Raw genomic sequence first — 24,019 nt, 5'->3', positions numbered from 1 at the left:
GGACACTGAGGTAAGCATAGGGGGGGGTCAACAACAGGCCTCTCAAACTGAAACTGAACGTATTGAACCTGTTTTTATCAACACTGAACTCCAGGAAAGTTAGAGTAATGCCCTTTTCCAGTTTGGAAAAGATTGGCATCACAAAGGTAGACACTTCTATATTTTCATCCACTGCCTGTAAAACAGTTTACATCATCACCAAAAGATATGTTGGTGAAGAAAGTTTACATTTTCATGGATATGATCTATTGAGGCAAATACCACCGATAGCTGATTCTTTTACCTGCATGTTTGTCAAAACATTTGGAACATTAAAGGTGCAGACTAATTCCTGTCAAAGTCTTAGGTGTGCACATATTATCAGTATATATAGATTAATAGATTGTCGTTAACAATGTAAAATTTACTCTTTAAGATGACTATATATCAATCTGACTTATTATGCCAGAAACGGCAAATTAAATTTAAATTTGAGCTGTTGTTGATGGATGGGTTTTCCTTCATGTTGCAGTGACAGATGTTTTGATTTTTTTGTCTGGTTTTGTGTTTTCACTTCAATGTGTCTTCTTTGTGCAATTAAACCAAAAAAGCAACAAAACACATGAGCTCTCACTCTAAGGATTATGGTGCTGCTGACATATGGAGGATAACAACAACAACAACAACTTTTTGACATCTTTTCATGTTTCACATCTTAGATTCTCAGATTTTCCTCTGAGCTCATCCCTTACCTGCCACTTACGGCAGCCCCCCTGTTTTATATGCAGCGTGAGAGCAATGTAATCTAAGTTGTTATTACAAAATGGACATTTCTCGTTGGTGAATATTTGCCATTGCCTAAAAGTCATTTGACTATAGTTCCCATGGTAACTGATAAGCCTGCCCTGCCAAAAGAGAATTTCACTTCAGCGCGTCTTTGACAGTTTGACAAGCCAGAGGAAATGAATGAGTCAGCCTTTCATGAAGAGCTGAACAAGCTTACTAAATGGAGGCTTTCAATCCACACACAGATTTAAGGAGTGTGCTCACACAAAAAGATTTGACTCGTTCAGATCGTCATCTGCTCTGAGCAGCGAACATGATCTCTGTCTCCACCAGCCTCGCAGCAAATCGGATATATTGCTCCTCTAAGCCTGTTTTGTAACATTCTCAGGCTTATCTGCACCATTCAGAGAGCCACGCATCGTCTTATGTTGGATTTGTTTAAGACAGTAACTTCTAAATACAGGTGTGAAGTGCCTTTAAACTGTTACAGGGTACAGCAGTTAGTCCAAGATGAAGATAGATAAGAATGAGAGCAAGCTGTCAATTAAGCATTTTCAAGAGGGTCAAACTCCAAACCTGTTAACTTGGGTGAAAATATAGATTTGTATAGAAAGTAGGTTGAGGATTTACACTTAACCCACGCTTAAATATGTCACTTGTAAATTTAAAAACAGAAGTCAGATAACTAGTTGTGCCTGTCTAAAACAGTTAGTGTGATATAATATAGTATTAAAGAATTTCATCGCATTTTACTTGCATTTAATGTGTTGGGAGCTTTAATCTTTTCAGGCCTTGAATACAGTTTAGATTATAGCAATTATGTTTAATTTGCATCGTTTACTGCCAGCCTCTTTTTTTTTTGCCAGCAAAAGTAAGAAAGTTTACATTTCTTATCTTGAAATATAGAGAATGACAAATGAGAGCTTGTACAGATTTCCTGGCCTGTAATGATTTGGGTGTACCAAATGAGATTAAACAGGAGTGTGTCGACATTATGGCTTACTGTGGGAGGGAGCATTAAGACTGTGCACATGCACACAGTTTTACGCTGTTCGGGACTTACAAAAAGAAACAACGTGGACATCTTAAGAGCAGAGTTTGCTAAATCTGACAAAGTCTGTGTATGCATATACGCAATTTTGTGCCTCCACAGCTTTTTACTCTTGAATCTGAACAGTTTTGTACGTCTTAACTCCTTAAATCTGTGAGTAACTGTCTGCATAATCTCCTGTGGTCTGAGTTTATTCACTTCTGTTTACTTGCACATGTCAGAACCAAGGACACTGACCCAGATACGGCTGCAATGAGTTTATTTACACACACTCCTCTGTCACATGTCGCTTTATGTGAGGGCACACTTTGGTGCCAAAGGGAGGAAGAGACTGGTCAGATCATAGACTGTGACATAACTTTGATCACTGCTTATAATCACAGTGTGAAGATATAAGCTTTGACAAAATGGCTCATTGCAAACCAGTTGAGTAGAGTGTCTAGTTATCTTTTCTCTGGACTGTGGCATCTGTGCAACAGTACAGATGATATCATGTCACATGTATATATTATATTACTACTACTCCTATATTATAGGCATTTAATTTATGACAATTGAACATCGCCGTCACGCATGCAGATAACAGAATCAGTGTGTTGGCTGCAGAAGAACACCGTACAATCAGCCAGCTGAGGCAGTTGCCTGAAATGTTAAGTGGGATCTTCCCACTTTGAAATGAGAATATATTGAGTTAGTCCTAATCCCTAATCCCATCAACTCAAAACCACAACAAGCTTATGAACCGCACAGGTTTTCTGAGGACAAAGGCTCAAGGGCCGTCTCAGCTGAACACAGGTGACAGAAGTAAGAAACCAAACTCCTGTCTGAAAACTACCCTTTTATAGGCTTTTTACACACTATACACTTGTATCTGTAATATTTTGCCATTTTGTTGCTGTTGCTGCATCTTCCAGCTGGTAAAGTATGCCTCAGGTTTAATATCTTGTTGACTTTGACATAGAGTCAAAGTTGATGATTACAGATTTTACTCAACACTGTGGCCTTTATTTAAAACGTGTTATTTTTTTCTATTTTTATTGCAGAGAGCAGGTTGTTGTTACACTTAAATTGTGTGCTTTTGGCTTTCTTAAAGGCTCAATCATGACAGTCTTAAGTGATGGTTGTCAAATAGTGTGAAAGGATTTTCAATGGCATTTATGGTAAGCTATAGCCTAACGCTCAAATTACATAAGCATTGTGCATCTCTGTCATGTTGGCAGCTTGGCACACTGTGTCTCTCTTGCAGCGTCGCCTTCAGTCTGTATCCAAACTCTCACTGGAGTCTGTGACTGTTCCACCTCACACACACACACACACGCGCGCACACACACACACACACACAGCTAGCCTTTTTTATGGGATAATTAATGAGAATATATTTTCCATGGGATGAAGTCTAAAGGAGAAATGGCTTTTCATTTTGGTGCAGTTTGCTGAAGTTAATTTTAGCTGCTGGATACAGAGAACAAGACCAGGGATAACAGTCTGCCTGTAGCCAGAGATCAGATTACGTTTGAGGAAACTAGGGACTAACTGTCTTTTGTTATCTCATCTCTCTCTCTATGTATTATGAATTAAATGTGTATTAACATTCAGAAAATTCAGATCTCTAGCTTTCTGTCATTGCAATGTCTAAAAATATTTGAGCAATAATTTTTGTGAACTTTTAATTTAAGTAGGGTTTTTATTGGGTTTTTACAATGCTTCATCATCGCTAGTTAGATCTGTGTTTAGCTGCCCTGAGGTTTTGTGTCTGTTTCATAAGATGTCATAAGAACGCACAAGAGCCGAGGACCAAATAAGACTTGAGCTTGACCTCCTTAAGATTTGAATTGTCAAGGGAAGGCCCATATGACAGGTGAGGCCTCTAAGGTGGCTCCTTTTATGTAACAGTGTTTTTACATGTTGTGTCCTATTTACTAAGACTCGTGTACAATGAACATTACTGTCGACCATTTTCCAAAGCATACCATAGTATTTTAGATTACTAATTACTGTTATGCAGAAAATTGTTTTTAGTTATTTCAATTTACACGACTTCAAACAGGTAATTCATCTCGGTGAACATTTAGTTTTCTTTATTTTCAGAATGGCTGCCTATTTAGTAGGGAAAGGGCATTATAAAATCTTTTTAAAAATGTAATCTGAAGTACGTGTACTTGGTAAATGGGCTCAAACATAGACACGCACTGGTATTGCCCTTCATCATGCCGTTGAATTTGAATAAGTACCCACCACACTTTCCTGATTCCTTCCTGACTCCTTGTTCTCTTCCTCTAACTAACTGTTTGATTTGCTTCTCTTCGACTCTGCCCCCGCCCATATCTCCTCTCTCTCTCTCTGTCCTCTGTGTTTCTCTGTCCACCAGGTGGCCGAGGGGGGGTCTCTGAGGAAGATGCTGGGTTCAGAGCGCGGTGTTGTCGAAGAATGGCTCTCAGAATTCAAGGTAACGGCCCTCCTCTCCTCTGTTCCCCATCATGACTCATGGCAATGAAATGTTCATCTTTGGAGGCATTTTTCCAGAGAAAACCACACACTGTGGGTGTAACAACCGAGATGAAAGAGAGTGTTGAGCATGCAAGTTTGTGCACGTCACCTCTTCAACCTTTCAGTCCTTGTAGATTGTGATTAGATTTAATGAATGCAAGTAAGAATTGTGGCCTTTTTAGGAAGATTAAGACTCAGGGTCGGCTCTACTTTCATCAGTGAAAGCTGATTGTACTTTTTCCGGATCGAGGTCAACACATGAACTGTACCTGAAACATTTTTTGTTCATCCATCTCACAGAGCAGATACACTTTGATTAAATCTGTGAGACATAGTTTACATTCATCAGTACCACTGGAACTTGTTTTTGCTTGCATGCACAGGCAGTCATTCAGATCGCAGTAACCCCTTAGTTTCTGTACTCTGAGAGCTGCCATATAATGTTCTCTGTGCTAAAAGCTGATGAGTTGTTGTTGTTGTTTTTACCTGGCTGTAATGTCTGAATGTGAAACAAAACCAAGTCTATATAGATTACCCAAAGCTCAATTCAAGTCAATTCTAATATAGATTTAAGGTCAGCTGCACTCAACCTTAGTTGTACTTCAGCTAATTGCAGTTAGTGGCAGCATGCTAACATTTGCATTAGCATTAGCAGTCATACTCCTTTGATTGAGTTATGAAAATGAGTATCGTAAAGTCGCTTGAGCTTTGTCTGAAGACGTGTTAAAAGAATGAAGGTTGAATGTGAAAAGATGAGTGCTACAGCAGTAAATGTATGAGTTGTGCCGAGAGGTCCTCTTAAAAGTATGAGGATATACTTCCGACGTATTTATTTAACGTGACTTCCAGTTGTAATTTAAGAACATAATCTTATTTGATGATCTCTGGGAACTTCATGTTAGCTCCAGCTATACACTACATTTCACTTACACTAAAGTACAGCTGGGTCCTACAAAGTTTTTTTTAAACAAACTGACGCAGACCTAACCTCCAGTGTCCAACTGACGCGTGACCAGCATCTTTTCTCCACAGCCCTCCATCTTTACTCAACGGGTCTATTTTTGATGGACTAGCTTTTGTCTCTGAGGCACAAAATTCACTTGTGAATATATACAAATGCTGATATTACTTGTAAATTGACAAAAGATGTGTATTTAATGATTTATTCAATTTGTTATTGACTTTGTCTTTAAGCACTTAACTAGTTTTTCTTGTTTATGTTACATGTATGTTTTCCTTTGCTGCATACGATCAACAAAATGAGTCAAGTATAGCTGCGAAGTGTCTGCTTACCAATCATAAATCGGCTGAAAATGCATATTCAGGATCCTTTTAAAACGCAAAAAAGGTCAGCAAAACAACCCTAAGCAATATTGAAAATGTGGCTGCTGGAACACGCTCTGTTTCTGAAACGTGGACATTGGACACTGGAACTAATGCAGCTGCATCCAGTGGACATCAGGGTAAACATGACAGCATACAGGCCAGACTCATGAAAGCTGACCTGAGCCTGTTGAGTCTGAGATGTCCTGAAATGGCCACTTTACACTAAATATTTGAAATTATCTGTGTAAGATCTATGGAGTGCAAAGGGAAGATGACTCAAAAATAAGGAAATTAGTGTGTAATGCATTAAAAGGGATGGCAGAGCACAAAACTGTGTGTGTGTGTGAGAGAGAGAGAGAGAAAAGAGTGAGTATGATGAATAGTGAGGGAAATAGATTGGTATGACTCATTGTGTGAGTGATGCAGGCCAGGCACATTGTGTTCTGTCCTCAAAATGACCATACTTAGGCTGTGCTGAGAGGATATCTCTGCCTTCTGTCATCTGCAGACAAACACACAGTCTTGACCATTTAAAGTATTTCACCCCAGGATGTTCTGAGCCTGTCAGATATCATCACTGTGCGATGTTCAGTGCCTTCAAAGAGTTATTTTGTGATGCCTTTTCATGAGTGTATCCACTTTCACTTAACCTGCCTCATTGACTGCCCCAGTAAGTGAATTCCCCACATTTCCCAGACTCCTTTTAGACACTAGCTAAGGGAATAGGCCTTTTTTTCAACAAGACATTTTGACACCTCACAGTAGGAAAAGCACATGTGTAAACAAGTAATGAATTCCATGTAGCTGCTTCAGTTTCAGGGTTCTGCTATTGTGCATGCTGACTCACTGTCACATGGTTTTAGTGGGACACTTGAAAAGAGCAGAGCCATCATTAATGTTGTTAGTAACACCCGTGTTTTCGTATGCGTGTGAATTTGTGCCATTCAGGTATGAGTCATACATCTAGGTGGAGAGAGTGATAGTAATAGAAAAAGAGGAACTGTTCTATCAGCCTCTTCTATGATGGATTTCTTTCTGAATGATTGAACATTGATGTGAACTCAATGTGTTAAACTTTAGAGATCTGAAAATTCCATTCATGCGGCCCTATATCTGTCAGTGATGACGCAAAAAGGTGATGATTAGTAAGTGTCCGAAATCTTCTTTTAAGTTGTTTTTTTTGCTGTTTGCCATGCATATTTAGTGGTGACTATTTTGAGGCGTGCAAGGGAAAATGATATAAAAGTCTTATGTGTCGTACATCCTAGTCTGAAGGGAAGAAATGTACAAATTGCGTGCAATTGCTCAGCAGACGTTTCTTTGTCCTTGCTCCAGTCCTTACCAGAAACCCGCATACCCAGCTACGCCGGCAGCCTTCATCTAAAGAAATCCCTGGTGCCAGCACTCTACAGAGTCATCCAGGACCCCAGCAATGAGGTGACACACACACACACACACACACACACACACACACACAGCAAGTGTCAAGTATGGCTGTTTTTAGCTCGGGGAAATGTGTTGCTTGTGGCTCATATGATGTAGACTCAGTTGGCAGTGAGCAAGAAACTGACACACAACTGTGTCTGCGGGCTGCACCAGCACATTGTACACTGGGAGAGTATGATGGACGGGCGCAGTGACGGTGCCAGCCACATTACCTGTGAAATGGCAACACAGTGTCCCTTATACACACACACACACACACACACACGCACACAGACTGGAACATCTGCTGCCCACATTGGAAAGGCTACATGCATAGTCAAAGATGCAAACACACACACACACACACACTGTGTAGACACATAGACGCAGACATGGTTTATTATTAGGTGTGCTGCAACACACAACCACTTTGCTGTTTAATGCACAGGTGTTTCCTGTACCAGCGAGGCTAAACCAGTATTTCCTCTTTAAAGGAACTATGAGCAAAGGACTGAGGCGCTCAATTAGACGACACTTAAATTTCACTGTAACGATACACCCGGTGCCTCCAATTCTCTTTCCCCCTCTTTTGGGTGTCAAGCAACCAGGGATGTAAATTCCATTAGTGTTTTCAATCTGGCTGCACAATCCCATTAATGATCTGACAAAGTGATCCAGGTGTGTGTGTGTGTGTGTGTGTGTGTGTGTGTGTGTGTGTGTGTGTGTGTGTGTGTGTGTGTGTGTGTGTGTGTGTGTGTGTGTGTGTGTGTGTGTGTGTGTGGTTGCAAAGTGTGCTTGACTGTTGCGTGTTTTTTGCTGATGACATCGAGAGCCAAATGCCTTGCCAAGTTCATTAATGAGCTGCTTATTTCAGGGTCAGCCACAGTACAACACACACACACACACACACACTGTTACACAGTGGTACTGTGTGGGCCTTCACTTCACTGACCCCTGGACAGTATAAACACATTGGCTCAGCTGGCTCCCCTGAGACTACATCTGACCAGACTTCCATTGTAGTGATTTATCCCCTCTGTTCCTACTCACACTATTGACCGGCAGCAGAACTTTCCCTCCATCTGTCCAGCTCACCGTGTTATAGTCGGGATGACATTCATTCATGTTTTGAAATAAGAGCTGTGAAGCAAAGATACTGTCTTAGTGTATTTCTGATGGCTATTCGGAAAGGTTGCTGCTGAGACAGAGAGTTTGCCATATTTTATCTCCTCCTCCTCCTGGTCCTGTACTTATTTTGGGATTCATGTTAATTTATTGAATTTGAAATAAGGTAGATCACTTCACTTAATATGATCTCACATATTTCTTGAGTCCACAACAAAAAGACATTACATCATTACCAGGTGTTTGTACTTTTTGTACTGAAAATAATGATAATTTGGGGTTTCAGGTCTGTACTATTTACTTATGTCTCCCCCCTCCAATCCAGCTACTGGAGCCTGTGTGCCACCAACTGTTCGAGCTGTACCGGAGCTCTGAAGACCGCCTGCGCCGCTTCACCCTGCAGTTCCTGCCTGAGCTGGTGTGGGTATATCTGCGCGTCACAGCCAGCAGGGATCGCCAGAGTAATGGGTGCATCGAGGCCCTCCTCCTTGGCATCTACAACCTGGTGGGTGTAGTGGTGCGTGAGGGGGTAAAGGCAAGACCTCATAGAAGACATACATTTGCGGCAATTAATTCTGTACATGCTAACTGTGAGGTATATTTCTGTGTGCCATTTTGCATCCCCAATTGCATCCCCAAAGTATCCATATGATTACTAAGAAAAATCCAAATGGCATTCAAACCGCAACGCGGCAGCAGAAAAGGAGCTGTGACATAAAACACAGCAAAGGCTCAGTAAAGAAAGGGAAAACTAATATCTACCCTGGTGAATAATTGTCCATTACGTGGATTGTGTGTGCAGATGTATGCCACAGTGATTAGAGAAACTGTGACTGCAAACATCATCTAGGCGTCCTTCAGACAATCTCTAAATCTCTACAGCTTGAGCGATGTTGCCCTGTAACTGACCCTGACAGAGAATCACAACATTGTGAACACTGTCATGGTCATAAATGGCCAACAGGGATGGCTACAGTGTCCAAATTCCTGCAGCTGAAGTTAACTCGTCAAACACATGATGTGATAATTGGCTAACCAGGATAGTTGTTATATTGCTGCGTCAGTCAGACAAAGAATCTGACAAAGAAGGCCTTGTTTTGTTCCCAACTCCCCACTCTGTCCAGAGCTCATTTCACTTTTACATTAGTCATCAGGAGCCTCAGTATCAGACTTTGAGGATTGCATAATAGCTGACACAAACTTGTTGCGGGTCGATATGGATGAATATAAGTAGGTATGATATTTTTAGAGGAAAGATACATTTTGTAGAAACATTTCTGATGACATTTGTTTTTACAGCTGTAAATGGCTCTGTCTCTGCCGTTTCAAACTGTTAATGTGGAAAAGACCAAAACATTGATGTGCAAATCATTGGATATCTTTTAAACCTAGGTGGAACATTAGTGAGGCTGTGTTATTTCTGTTGACATTAAAGGAGATCTACAGGGAAAGCCCCCCGGTTAATGGATAGACCCAGGATAGATTGCATCACCAGGAAACACCCTCAGGGAAATGGGCTAAGAGCTAGAGATATCAATAGAAGCTTCATGTCAGCCAGCACAGCTAAAGGTATATCCATGCATAATTTATTCCTCTGTCTATACCACACACACACACATAGACTGTACATGCTCATAGACCTCTCGCCTCTGGTCATTGACAAGTGAGCTCTGATAAACGGCTTTGCTCTCAGCAGTCCCATCAGATATTCAGAGATATACTGCTAGCCAGTGAAGGGCAGGCCGAGGCCTGAACTAACAGTACACTCTGGGAGAAGGGGAGAATGGGAGATAAAAGGGATAAAAAGCCTTTTTGGTTCCACATTCCAAAACCTAGATTATGGATGAATAAACTGATGTGTGTTGTTTTCTTTGCATTAATCTACTTGAATAGGCCCCACACAGCCACAAAATAGAAATCTGACCACTTTGAGGAGCACATGTGAACAACTGCAGTTGAAGCACATTCATCCATATTTTATAATAACATAAGGAAAACTCCCCCTGCCTTCCACATCTGCCATAAATTATATAGATAAAACTGAGGAATATTATACACTCAAAGAAAACGTGATTATTTCTGCACATAATTGGTTCATGGCGCAAAGTAGGAATGACAAGTGCTTTCTGCCAAATACAAATTTTTCAACTCTGCGTCTCTGCGATGCACTTTATTATTATTGTGACTGGTGGAGATAATCAGGCATTACGTTTAGAAATGGCATCATTTTCAGGGCCGTATTAATCTTTGTGTTATGTATCACAGTGTGAAATTGGAATTGAGTGGTGAGGGAGCTGGCAGTGACATTTAATCTGTCAGAGTCAATAACATGTACCAGCAGAATGGTCTTACGCTAGCTCAACAGTGCGAGGGACAGTGGATTGTGCAGCAGTTGTTAACCGTATGCTGCTAAATGCTTTCCCCTGTCCACGCAGAAGGGCTGAACTGAGTTAAGTTACGGAGGTAGAAATCTGAATTCATTGTAAATGAGCGTCAAACACCAGACTGTTTAAAAAAAACAATCATCCATTCCTTTAACAGCTTCTCTGTCTCTACCTTTCTCTCTGGATTTGCAGGAGATCGTGGACAAAGACGGCAACAGCAAGCTCCTCTCCTTCACAATCCCATCTCTGTCCAAACCATCGATATATCATGAGGTGGGGCTCCTGTCTTTCCTATCAATCAATGTTTTTAAGGACCCCCTCTCCTTCTTTTTATCTCTCTTGATGCTGTAGCTTCCTTCCCACTGACTGTTAGAGCGTTATAGACTTATTTAAGTGGCTATTTGGAAGGTGACACCAGTGTCCATTTTCATTAACCTCACCTCCAGGGCTTATCCATCTGTGTGTGTAAGGTGTCAGTGGGGGGTTCACACAGTTACTTAAGACTTTTTGTGTGTACAACCAAAAGCTTTACTCTGAATGTCTTTGAGGAAAGATTGTGCAACTTATTGTGCCCCTCTTTATGACGAGCAGCTCTTCACGCCACAATTGGGGTTGTGAAGAGTTGCCATGTTTTGAGCATGCCTTACACCTTACCTTACGTCCCTCTCTGCTAGAGTCTCTTTTCTTGTTCTGTGTTTTTCTAGTCTAAAGTCTAAATTTGAAAACGTTTTGCATGAAAAGGTTGGGCAGACCAAGAAAGAAGAACTAGCCAGATATAACTCCTTTACAGTTTGCTCTTATTCTCTTTTATATTTTAAAATGAGGTGACTCTTAACTTTGGTTTTCATTCCTCGGTTATTCTGTTTTAGTCACTCTCTCTGTTGTGCTGGGTTTGTGCAACCCCCAACTTCTGACCTGACTTCTAAAGCAGGGCACAGCATTGACTATTGTGTTGACCTGGAATTCATTAACAAGGTGTTTAACAGGACATGCTGACCAAGCGCATTTACTGAGAGCAGAAAGAAGCAGTGTGTCTTGTTGGCCAGTTTCTATGCTTTTTTTATGCTTCCCAAAGCAGAGCAAATAGCATACAGTATATTTTTATAAAGTATGACGGCCCTCAGTGGGTGCTAGTGTGTGTGTTAGTGTGTTGATGAGATACAGTGTGTGGCGTGTGCTGAGGGCGATTTATCGCTGTAATTACAAGCTTGAGAGGCTCTTTCCTCCATGCTGAGAGAATGAAGAAAGCATGGAGGCAGGGGGTGTGTGTGTGTGTGTGTGTGTGTGTGAGAATCACAACGAGCCTCCTAGGCTGTAGTATGGCTCTGCACATCACGTTGCCTTATCCCCAGGCCTCCAGCATTAGCATACACTCCAGTCTCTCTTCTTGAATTAATCCATCCTCCCCTCCTTCTCTGCTCAGAATAAGATACTCAGGACAAAATATCAATTCAATTCAGGGGTTTTGCTCTGCACACCATCAGCATGAAGTGGCTTTGTGACATATTCACACTTGAGCAACGTTGGTTAATGTCTTCAGTCATCACCTGCTCCACTTCCTGTTTCTATTTTGATCTTGAACGAAAGAGAAGATTTAAGATTCATTTTCTTATTGCCATTTCAACCATTTATGCTAGGAACTTGTAGGGAGTCAGTCCAGAACAAACAATGGGTGGGATGTCTGCAGGTTTCTAGGAAATTGTTCAGCAGATGTGGTAAACCACCGAGACCCTGACATTTCTCATCTCGTGATCAGTTTAGTTAGTAGATGACAAGAGTGCCTGACTCATTAAAGTCATTTGATGAGTGAACTGTCACCTTGAATTGACTGAGTTGACTGGGAGTTTGGCAGAGGTTCAGTAGTAATGTCATTCCACTGTAATAAAACGTGAACACTAATCACAGCAGTTTGAAGGGCACAGCAGCTCGTTGGCGCACGCTAGAATCGCATCATCATCACTGCCAATTCACTAGCATGTTGTGAAAAGCCAACATGGTGGGCAAATGTTGAATTAACTTTTTCTTTGGTCTTTGTGTGTGTGCAGCCTTCTAGCCTGGGGTCCATGGCATTGACAGAGGGGGCTCTCTGTCAACATGACCTGATCCGAGTGGTGTACAGCGGCCTCCACCCTCAGAGAGAGACCTTCACGGCTCAGAACAGGTACCACTCTGACTCCACCAGCTGTTAACAAAGAGGGGAGTCATGTGAGACGCAGTACAAACGTCACAAATGAGATTAAATGGAAGCAGTTTGGAGACATTGCGCCAGGGGTAGCGTACTGAATAAGTCACCAGACAGTGAAACCTTTGTTGCATTTTGGATACAGAGAAATGGCAGCGCTGTTGGCCCTTTCAGTAAACGCAGGTGGCACCACCAGACTGTCATCATTCATCATTCTGTGTTTTTTTTTTGGTTTTTTTTTTTACAAGAAAATAGTTTTCTTTACCTCACATCTCATCCTTCCCCATAAGATGCAAAAGACCTTTTAAGATGATCAGAGCGTAACCCTCGACTCTCATTCAGCCTCCTCTGGCCAGACTCAGCACGCCTGAAAGCTTTTTTGGCTCTAACATTTTCTCCGCTGCTGTGGATAAATGATAATCTTTGCATAGTAATGAAGCGTGTTGGACCTCCTGCCAGAAAATGCTCTGCTGCTGTACTGAAATTCACAGAGTGGTGCTTTTGGACGTGTATTTGTTTGCCAGTGACGCATGCACAGAGACAGACACATCTGAACTATCAGAGCTGATAATGTAAGGCAGGCCCAAATTTCACTGGTCACCCTGCAAGTTGTCCAGAGCAGTGTAGCCCCTTGGCTATGATGAACATAGAGCGTCATAAATATACTGAATGGATGTCAGCAGGGCCAGGCCTCGTAGCTTATCTGGAAACCCATTTGTGTGGCTGGGCCGGAGATAGTGTTTATGAGAAAAAAGCCCAAAGCTCCAGAGAGGTGCCTGCTCACTCCGACTGATGATATACAGCCAGGCCATTTACCTCCCCCTGCGCACAGAGTCAATTATGGTGCTTACACTAGAGGTCCTCCTCCTGGTTGTTCTCCGTCAACACACTAAACAACAAGAAACTATATACTTAAAGTTATGCAGTATATAAAGAGTCATAAAACACATGCTTTCACAGACTCTCTGGCTAATCATTGGCACACCTTGACATCTGACACGCACACGCACACACACACACACACACACACACACACACTCCAAAACATTCTAAACAGGGATGCACAATATTGAGATTTGTACCGATATCCAGTGCTCTCATTTCAGTACTACCATTTATCTTTTCACCACAATTACCAGTGTTATCTATGATACTGTAACTATAATGCTTTTTGCTAAAGAAACATACAAAAACACTGCTTTTGTCCGAATTCATCTCTAAACAATGCACTGTTCTAAAGTATCTGCAGTCTGTCAAAGAGATCAAAGAGATGATCACAAATCACCTCAAATGTAATATTTATTTTGGCTTTAAATTATTAAACATCTTTGTTCTTGCATTTTTTCTACAGCAGGTAGATTCTTGACAGCTTCGTGCAACCTGCTGACTGTTACACTGCTGCGTCAAGTGAAAATGAGACATGAGCATCACATTTAAACAGAAATGGCCTATTATGGATTGAAAAAAGTCACACTTTTGCACTTGTGATCAACAGTTGAATCATGCACATAAATTGGTGCAATATGTCAGACATAATTCTGATGTCAATTCCAGTACCAATGACTTAATAATTAGTTAATTACTAATTAATTACTACAAAGCGTTGTGCAAACTGTTCTGTTCTGCACTGCCCAAATATTGTTCCAATAAACTATAAACTCGTTCTGCACATGATCTGACTTAACACCACTGCTGTTGAATAATGTTTTGCTAAAATTAGATTAAATGTTTTTTGATGGGTTTTTTTTGTTTTGTTTTTTACATTATATCATTCTTGATGTTTTGAATTTAACTGTATTATTTTGCCTGTTTTGTGGTTGCAGGTTTGAAGTGTTGTGTTTCCTCATGCTCTGCTACAACTCTGCTGTGGTCTACATGCCTCTATCTTCCTATCAGTCAGTCTGCAGAATGAGCTCACGGTGAGGAAAACACGTGTGAAGCATATGTCTTTTTTTAATCTTTTTTCACCCCCAATTTTGTCCTTTCTGTACCCAATTAGTGACCACCCTCCCCTCGTCTATCTCTCTTACTTGCTCTCCTGAATCTAGCATTAAATCACCTCCTCTACCCTGTAGCCACACACTGACCTCGATACAGACCGTCCTCGCTGCAGGAGAATTTGATAAGTACGATTTCATTAGGGCTCAGTTGTCTGTGATCGGCCAAATGAACGCATCGCTGCTGGATACCTGTCTGAGTCCGTCTGTCTTGGAAACACGGAGATGCCCTGGAGTTAGGAGAAAGGATCAATGTGGAATTCACTATATGAGGCTCTGTGGTGGAGCTGCCACCCGGTGATTGTTCCACCGCAGCGATTCAGGATATGAAGACTTCCCTGCTGTGAGTGAGCAGACAGACAACGCCTGAAGCAAGCTCAGTCTAGACAGACGGCACACTGTGATTGTGAAGATTTTTGAGCACAAGAACAACGCTCAGTCTTTGAGTTTAGCCTCACTGCGTAGACCCCAGACACCCCGTCGTCTAACCTTGCCTGACCTCCACAAGTGTAAAGCAATAAAAATTGTGCTCCCTTTGCTCACTGTTTGATGTGTTTCCTCTTTGTTTGGTTGACTCAGGAAGTGACGGATGTTCCCTTTAGTTGCCTGCAGCAGTTAGAGGGAACTTGTGATTTTAACAGTAGAACATCTCTTAAACTTTGTCTTGTATTTCCACCTAAACCCACCTCCCTTTGTTGTTGCTTGATGCTGTATTACTTTACTCACCTTACTTATGGGACTGTGTATGTGTGTTCCCCCCTCAGGTTGTGTGTTTGCGGTTTCCCCCGGCAGCAGCAGAAGCTTTGGAGGGAGCCGTGCAACCGCGTGCTGCTGGACCCCGAGTTCATGGTGCAGATGCTGACTGCCGTTTATCACGCCATGTAAGTATCCTTAAAGCAGTTACAGAGCAACATTATAAATCATATAAAAATATAAGCAAATATAAGTCCAGTATTCACTCTCTGTTAGCTACCAACTCCTGAGGGACATATCTGGCTCTTTAGATGCCAAATGCTCCACTATTTTTACCAGCTAGTCGCTAACTGTGACTGTCTGTCGTTTGATGCTCAACAGTAGTGTACAGTGGGTTTTTATTTTAGAGCTTTTTGTCTGAAACCAGCTGCCTGCTGGGGCCAAAAATGAAACTATGAGAGCTGTGAGAGTGAACCAAAAAGTAAAGTTGCAGGCTGGACGGCTAAACAATGAGCTGAAACCGATTGTAAATCTCCAAGAGGAGCTGCAGGTTCAGGTGATAATTCTCTGCAGGTTCAACACTATAAGCTACCTGTTTCACATTGTTTTCACATGATGAAAATATCGATATATAGGCGCTTTAAGTGGCTTTCATCCGTGCCTTCACATCACCACTCTTTACTGGAACATCATAGAGGACACTGACATTGAGTAATAGATATTAGGTAACGGGGAGAAAGATAGTCTCATGTTTGTTCCTCACCTTAACAGATATCATCATGTACAGAGTTCCTTTATGAGCTACATAACACAATGTTTCTCACTTTAGTTATTGTGCCTCTGCGGGACATCACTAATGAGGGCAGTCTCTCTTTTAGTTTGCTGTGATCTACCGCAGAAAATCTCCTAACGGCATATGCTAGCACTCTACCAAGGACAGAAGCTCCCCACTGTACAGACTGATTACATCGGCAGTGCATTGTGGGAGCAGGTGATTTCATCCCCTATGAGGACAGTCACCGCAAAGCTGATTACGTCTCCCCGATGATAGCTCGTCCTGAGCGATGGATCCCCTGATATGGTGGCGACTGGAGTCACCAATGTTAAAGATGGTGTAGCATGGAGGGAATGAGTATGTATTCTGCCTCACTGCCCCCATGAGGGTACACAGCAGCAATCAGGAGATTGGAGCAGTCAGTGCCGCTGGAAAAAAACCCAGACTGTGTGTGCGTGTGCGTGTGTGTGGGTGTGTGTGTGTGTGGGTGTGGGTGTGTGTGTAAGAATAATAGCCTTTTTAGTAATCCCTACCATAGGTCACCTCAGTGCCAGCCTGAGCTCTCACATTCACCCTTGGCCCGAGCAGGCGCACATGAAGGGCAGATAAACATGAATCCACAGCTCCGCACATGCAGAGGGACCTTGGCACTCGTCGAGGACACTCTGGGATTTAGGTTAATATGTCCACTAATGCTACAGCGCTGTAATACCACATGAAGAGAGGGAGAGAGAGAGAGACATGCAGGGATATCAGGACAAATAGACACGCTTATTTTTTATTTTTTTGAAATGTATTCTGGAGCAATTTTCCAGCCCTCGCAACATCAGAGAGTCTGTTTTTACTTCCCCATTCATTCCATTCTTTTCATCTATAGTCTAAAGGGAACCACATGCATTTGTCCCAGGCTGCGTGATGGTTGCATGTGCATGACCGGATCAAAGAGAGTTCAGCTGTGCATTTCTTCTTTTTTTAACATTAATATGCAAGGTAAACACATCCCTCATCTTTAGCAAAGAGCCAGGTGATAAACCCAAACATATATTCCCATACCAGCACTTACATTCATCCTTTATTCAGTGTTAATCTTCTGCAGGTGCTTTTGGAAGCTGTCCCCTAAATCACTGCAACACCTGTCGTCTCACTTTTGTTATACGTCTGATTCCTAACAAAGCAGCATGCAGCGTGTTGCGTGCTAATGCTTTAAAATGTTAGCCTTTAAAACATGATCTCACAATGCAGACTTGTCAATACTGAGGTCATTGACAGTGCATGGTCATTCCTTTGTCGTCATATCACCCAGCCCTGTCTCACCACACATCTGTCCACTGTCATTTCTCAGTTCTTATGTCTGGTTAAATCTGGCTGCACAGTTGTGGACAAACTGGTAATCCTTATTGATTTGTAGTATTTTATAATAATTAGTCTTGATTATGTCCATTCGCATGTAATGTTTACACATCAACTCAAGCAATCTTAACTTTCATTATTGTATTATTTCATATATTATTATATTCATTTTTATTTATTTATTTGGATCCCAATTAGCCACTACCAAGGCAGCAACTACTCTTCCTGGGGTCCACACAAGTAAACATTACATCACAATGTATAAACACCAATAACAAACCAAAAGAAAACGAGCATATCTATAGTCAGTAAAACATTTAATACAGCTCAGAAATGATAGTACCACTAAAAACAGCGTTTACTCACTCTGCATTAAATATGCAGGGTGTCACATAAAGCTTTCTCTAATGCATTTTTAAACTGTGAGTATTTTGGGGATTTTCACTACACAGAATCCCTCAGGAATGTATGTGTTCCCTTTTTAAAACTCTGTTTTGTAGTTTCAAGAAAAAAAGGTTAAGCACAGGTTAAAGAGACAGTGGTGTGACAGAGAGGTGTAATCACTCTGCATACACTATCTACCCAATTTGTCCTTCCCTCCCTCACTGTAGCTGCAGGCATCACTAAATATCTATTAATAGTTCAAGGGGATATGACTCAGACATCAAGGCATCTTGTCAGACACTCCTGTTTACTCATGAGCTCACGACATGACGTTGTTAAACGCTGATGTGTGTGTGTGTGCATTTGTGTTTTTGTGACGTGTAGATACAATGGGGAGTGGGAGATGGGTCGGGAAGCTCTAGAGGACATTCTGTACAGAGCCCAGCTGGAGCTTTACTCCCAGCCTCTCCTGGTAAGATCACCAGCACAGGAGTTAATCACATACAGTTCAATTCAACCTCAATTCAACAAAAGTAAAATAATGCTTTTGATCTGCCACGTTTTACACAGGCTCTCCACAATCTTTAAAATCAGTGATGATGGATAATAATAGGCTTTAAATCTTGTATTGCTTCCTGGTTTTGTCATTTAACGGCCTATTGATCTGCATCTGCGTATGTGTCAACTACAGCTGGGGAACGCCATGAAGAATTCTCTGCCAGACAGTGCTCCCGACGAGCCCCGGGGACGCAAGGTGCTCCAGGTGGAGGTGACGCCCACCATCAGCCGCATCTCCATCTCAGCCATCACCACCGCCTCCATACGACGCCACCGCTGGAAGAGAGAGGGTAAGACTGCAGCAGCCCTGGAAATGGGAAAACCTGCCGTCATGGCTTCAGCACACAGCGAAGTGAACCAGGCCTCAGTGCAGGAGAGCTCTCAGTAGATGTGACAGCACAGTAGATCCATTATCCTATTCCCTAGGGTAGGTTGGACCAGGAAGTTATGCAAGAAAAAGGAGCAGTGTTCAGTTATGATTTAAGCTGTATACTTATGAGCTGTTACTTTTTTTTTTTTTTCGATCTGTGAAAGGCCACAAGAGGAAACTATTTGGTGAGAGAATGACTTTCCTGGTGTTTGTCCTGAGCAGTGAGAAGGAAATCTGTTTCTGTGTAAACCAGTTACACCATTAGCATCCTCCAAATGGTGTTTCATGTCGGTTATTGTATGTAACTGTGGTCATATAGTCTCTTGTGTTGCAGTGCTTGTGCCACTCACTGCTCCTTATTGCTCTTTTTTTCTTTTTCTTTTTTTTTTTTTGCTCGTCTCGTCTATGAAGTGTGTGCCTTGCTTTTTATTACCAGTTTAAATATAAGGTTTGTGGTTTAAAACTCAGGACAAAATGGTGCCTGCAGATTCTACTGCCACCATTTTACCCAGGAGATGGGCGATTTAATGGGGCAGTTCATTTTTAAGATATCATTGCGTTCCTTTTTTCTATATTTAGTGATCTACAGATGACTTTACAGACAGCTGTTAGGCCTTGCTGTGCCCATGATGAGGCCCGAATCGGTTTGAGGCATGCTGCCACTAAAGAAACACGTTTCCCCGTCTGTGTTGTTGACTCCCAGATTGTTTTGACTACTCAACCGATGCAGAGTTGAGCCTCATCGTCAATCCTCCTAGCCTCGCCCAGCACCACCACCACCACACTCCCTGGGACCCCGCAGCCAAAGAGAAGAGAGGAGGGCGGCCTCACAGCCACCACAGCAGCAGCAGCAGCAGCATCATTCCCCCCATCACATTTGAGGGTAGGGGACAGGGGTGGACACTCAGAGCAGAGAGGGTCTCAGGAGGAGGTGCCCCTTCGATCTGTATCTTCCCAACCCCCCTCCTCCTCCTCCTCCTCCTTCTTCTTCTCCTACCCCTCCTCAGCTTGAGAGGGTTAACTCTGGCCGTTCCCATTTTGGCTGCCTCTTCACTTCCCCAGAGTATACTAACTCATCCAGTCTATAAGACCCTCAGCCAACAACCGCTCTACTACCAGACCACTGCTATTTTTCATCTTATCCAAGAGTGGAAGAGTCGCCTATTCTGGGTTTGAAGGAAGTGTGGCTAGTGGCCATTTTGCATGGGCCGTGTCATCATGTCATACCCTCTCTTTTTCCTCATCATGCCTCCAACGTACTTGAGACTGCTGCCCTTGTCACTCACTGAGCATGTTCAGTGCCCAGCCTGCAGCCTGATCGTTTACTCTGGGCTTTCTCAACTCTCGATAGCTGATAATTGTTTTTTTAGATTAATTTTTTCTGTAGCTACAGAAAATGTTTTACTAACCCGGCACAGAGTACCGGACATCTCGTTTCTGTACTGCCCTTCACGGCGCTTGACAGCACCGCAAGCTTTGGGTCACTCAGGCCAGCAGCACCCATCTGCTGTCGCCACTCTGCAGGAAAGAGGCCTTCCATTTTGATTTTCAACCCGGCAGCTTTATTGTATGTTCATTTTGTGTTCTGCGATGTTCTGTTTCTTTTCCTCAGCTCAGTGAGTGGGAACGAGCCCTTCATCATGCATGCGCACGCTACAGCAAAGCTTCGAAACATTTTCTGCTAAAACATGAAACTGGAACACTAACATTTCAAATGACAAGGCCAAGTGAGCAGACTGAACATTGTCATGGTTAACTAATCCAATACTTTGAACAGCAAAAGGCTATTCCACTGCAAGGACCAATCATACGGCCCATTTTGTCTTGTTGAATGTGTGTCATTTTCCATTTGTGGTTGCTACATGTTTCGAAATCTTCAGATCCTTTGACGTGACTAAAGATCAGCTCATTCCCTGGCTTTACGGTCAGTGTTCGTCTTTTTCCCGTAACTCAAACGTGAGCTTGAGCTAGCTACTCGAATAGTGAATACTTCATCACTTGATTTTTTCGTTTCGTTGAGAAAAACAGTTTTAAAAACTCTCACTGTTGGTGTGTTTAAGGATGCCGGGCTTGTTTTTAATGCCAGAAATGACAAAGGACAACACACACGGTTGATATGCGTCTCATTTTTAATAAAGTTGCTATGATAATTATAATAATTACTTTTTAACTTTCAAACAGCATGCCTTGAGGTTTTTGGGGAATCCACTCCTTTACATGTGGACAGTATTTGCCTACCTGTGCATCAGGTGCATCATTGCTGCCAGATCCAAATAGCTTGTTCGCCTTTTTTTTTATTTTTTTTTTACGAAACTCACATTATCCTTTTCGCATGGACAATATATACGTATTCAGGGTTTTATTTCCAAGAAACATTCCTCATGTGTGCAATAATTTTTGGCTCTCTAACATTTTGCATGTCAGAGTGTCCTTGAATTCACCATCAAGGAACAGTTTTTAAAATGGGCCCTGCTCCACAGCTGCATTAGCACACAACCATATGACACATTAAAAATGACGGCAGAGAAATGTTTACTGTAGCGGATTATCTGTCTCAAGCACATTTCAGGCTCTGCGGACTGATTTTCGTAGCATACTGAAATGACTGGAAACCGATAGAAAGCATATAAATGTATTGCCCAAACAAATTGCGGTCGAAAGGCTAAAACATGCAAAAACACCAGTACAATCCTTTAATTGCATCCATGTTCGTAAAGCTGTGAAGAACTTCTAGCCCTTCATTTGGGATTGGGTTGACTTGTGATGGCTTTCAGACTGGCCCGTTTAGCCTCATGGGCTGTCAGCTCTAACTGGGGTGCTATTGATCTGATGAAGTGTACCGACTCGCCTTAGTGCTCTCCCCAGATTGGCGGGCTCGTCTCGGCCGGCCAACCATGTGACCGCTGGGCCAGTGCTGCAGGAGAAAGGAGGGATGGGGCAGGAGAGCATGTGTCTTCTCCTCATGTTATGTGCATGTCAGTCCAGACCTTTTTCTTCTCGGTTTCTCCATTTCTTTTCTGGTGCTGCCTGTGGTCCCCTGTCGTCCAATTTTTGCTTGTCCCAACGATGCATGACGGAGACAGACTGCTGATCCTCTGTCTCTTCTCTTTAACGGGCTTCACCCTGCATACTGTATGTCAATAACATGATTTTTTTCTAACTCAATTTATCATCTTTTTCCCTTTCAGCTTTCAAGCAACGAGGTCATAGATGGATTATTAAATGTTTAGGTTTAGATTTCTGCAAGTCAGTGTTGTGCCTTTTAAAATTGATGATTATCACCAGATTTAATTGTTAATGTTGATTATATATTGAATATGACATATTTAGCTAAACAAGCTGTGCTGTCTTATCAGGCAGGTTATTGAACTCGCACTTTTCCTAAACAAACAGCCAGTCAGATTTTAGTCGATCTGAGTTACATCAGATGATCAAAGCTCAAGGTCGTTGTGTACCGTATTGAATTGTACCTCTGTTTGGTGCATAATGAGGGAGCTAATGAAGCAGCATGTCGAGTGTTAGCACTGGCCTGTTTGAAGGCTACTAATTTGGTCTGCTAATTTATTCTGCATTATTTATAAACACTCTTTTAAACACATTTTTAATCTTATTGCTCAGATTAATCAGAGTTTGTCGCAGGCCTGTTCACAATTATCAGCGGCCCCTTCTCTGGATTTTGGTGATATTTTTTCTAGATCCAGAATTTTGGTACTTTATTATTAATAGCAATTGGCTTATTAGAATTTTGGCGCTGTTGTTCTATCAGAAGAACTGAATATGCTTCACAGGACTTGTAGCATAAAGGTTAAAAGTTCAGATTTTACTGAAATTTGTCAACAATACCCTCAGTTGTTGTCTGACCTCACTTTTTTGTTTGTCTGACCTCACTTTTTTGTTTGTCTATCATGCTCTTTCTCTGTGTATGTTCGTGTACGGTCATGTTCAGATGCTGATGGTATGAGCGGCGGGGAAGATTCCTTCAACGTCAACGACCCAGACGAGGGTTTCTCCTCCGGTGCGTCTAACAGCAGCCAGCCCAGCGGCACCAAGGCGGGCGGCAGCGTGGGGCCGAGGGGCGGCAGCCTGAACAGCAGCAGTAGCAGCATCAAGAAAGCCATCACGGCCCGGCTGTCTCGGGATAAGGAGAGAGAGCGGGAGAAGGAACGGGAGAAGGAACGGGAGAAGGAACGGGAGAAGGAACGGGAGAAGGAACGGGAGAAGGAACGGGAGAAGGAACGGGAGAGGGAACGAGAGCGGGAGGCAGAAAAACAGGCAGATCTGTCAGCAGATCACCAGGCTGCTGTGAGGAGGCATCACCAGAGGCAGCAGTCGCCTCCAGCCAGCATCAACTTGGATGCCATCCAGCTGAGCCCCATAAAGAAGCACCTGAGCTTCCCTGTGGGGCCCACGCTGGTGCGGACTGGCAGCGCCTCTTCCAGCAAGTCCTTTGACTGCATGAATTTCAACCTGAACGGAGGCGACGACGAGCGAGAGGAGGCAGCGGGGGGCTCTGACAAGGAAGGGGGGCTTCCGGCAGGTGGATCCCACCGCCTCTCCACCATTAGCCTGAAGGAGGAGCACCTCATCAGGCCAGAGGACGCCCAGGACCTCTTGTCTCCTGGAGCTCCTCTCACCAAGCAGTCCCGCTCCCCCAGCTTCAACATGCAGATCATATCACAGGTCTAATGTGCAGTGCAGGGCACATTAGACACACACACACACATACAAAATACCTGTTCATAACACTCATCCTCATGCAGTTTTTCTCTGCAATTCTTTACAACCCTACTATGACAACTTCTGTCTACCTATCTGTGTGTGTGTGTGTGTGTGTGTGTGTGTGTGTGTGTGTGTGTGTGTGTGTGTGTGTGTGTGTGTGTGAGAGTGAGAGTGTGTTCCTGCGCAGGAACACATCTTCAGATCTCCAGAGTTGTGTCTCCACCCTTTTAACATCCATTAAACTTACAGTCATGACATGCAGTCGTTGCTGGTGGAGAAAAGAGAAAAGTAGTAAATGGCGACTGCCCACTGCTGTAATTACAGTCCAGCATGTCACTGCATCCTCCCGTCTGACCAAGCTGGAGCATTCCACACCGAAACTCTCCCCAAAAAGGAGGAAACGAGAGAAAACTCGTAAAGATAGCTGT

At 42.7% G+C, this 24,019-nt stretch overlaps 1 protein-coding gene across 1 annotated transcript; it reads left to right on the top strand.

Annotated features, from left to right (window-relative positions):
• LOC139307255 (hyccin 2-like) lies at positions 1 to 23,616 on the top strand. Its single transcript, XM_070931094.1, has 12 exons — positions 1 to 10; positions 4,185 to 4,262; positions 6,965 to 7,066; positions 8,505 to 8,684; positions 10,756 to 10,836; positions 12,609 to 12,724; positions 14,569 to 14,664; positions 15,507 to 15,623; positions 18,329 to 18,416; positions 18,636 to 18,792; positions 19,576 to 19,755; positions 22,819 to 23,616. Exons 2-12 carry the CDS (start codon positions 4,212 to 4,214, stop codon positions 23,556 to 23,558), a joined length of 1,908 nt encoding a protein of 635 aa, XP_070787195.1. The 5' UTR covers positions 1 to 10; positions 4,185 to 4,211; the 3' UTR covers positions 23,559 to 23,616.
• Positions 23,617 to 24,019: the final 403 nt, after the last annotated feature.

The sequence above is a fragment of the Enoplosus armatus genome, unplaced genomic scaffold (assembly GCF_043641665.1).
Source record: "Enoplosus armatus isolate fEnoArm2 unplaced genomic scaffold, fEnoArm2.hap1 Scaffold_52, whole genome shotgun sequence".
In the NCBI taxonomy this organism is placed as follows: Eukaryota; Metazoa; Chordata; class Actinopteri; order Centrarchiformes; family Enoplosidae; genus Enoplosus; species Enoplosus armatus.
The sequence above is the reverse complement of the archived record's forward strand: the minus strand, read 5'-3'. Positions and strand labels throughout refer to the sequence as shown.

What these genes read in the sequence shown, in the direction of transcription:
- LOC139307255 (XM_070931094.1), top strand. Translation starts at nt 4,212, where the DNA reads ATGCTGGGTTCAGAGCGCGGTGTTGTCGAAGAATGGCTCTCAGAATTC. An exon ending in GTCTGCAGAATGAGCTCACG is followed by an intron (nt 14,665 to 15,506) that starts GTGAGGAAAACA and finishes TTCCCCCCTCAG; the next exon opens with GTTGTGTGTTTGCGGTTTCC. An exon ending in TTTACTCCCAGCCTCTCCTG is followed by an intron (nt 18,417 to 18,635) that starts GTAAGATCACCA and finishes TGTCAACTACAG; the next exon opens with CTGGGGAACGCCATGAAGAA.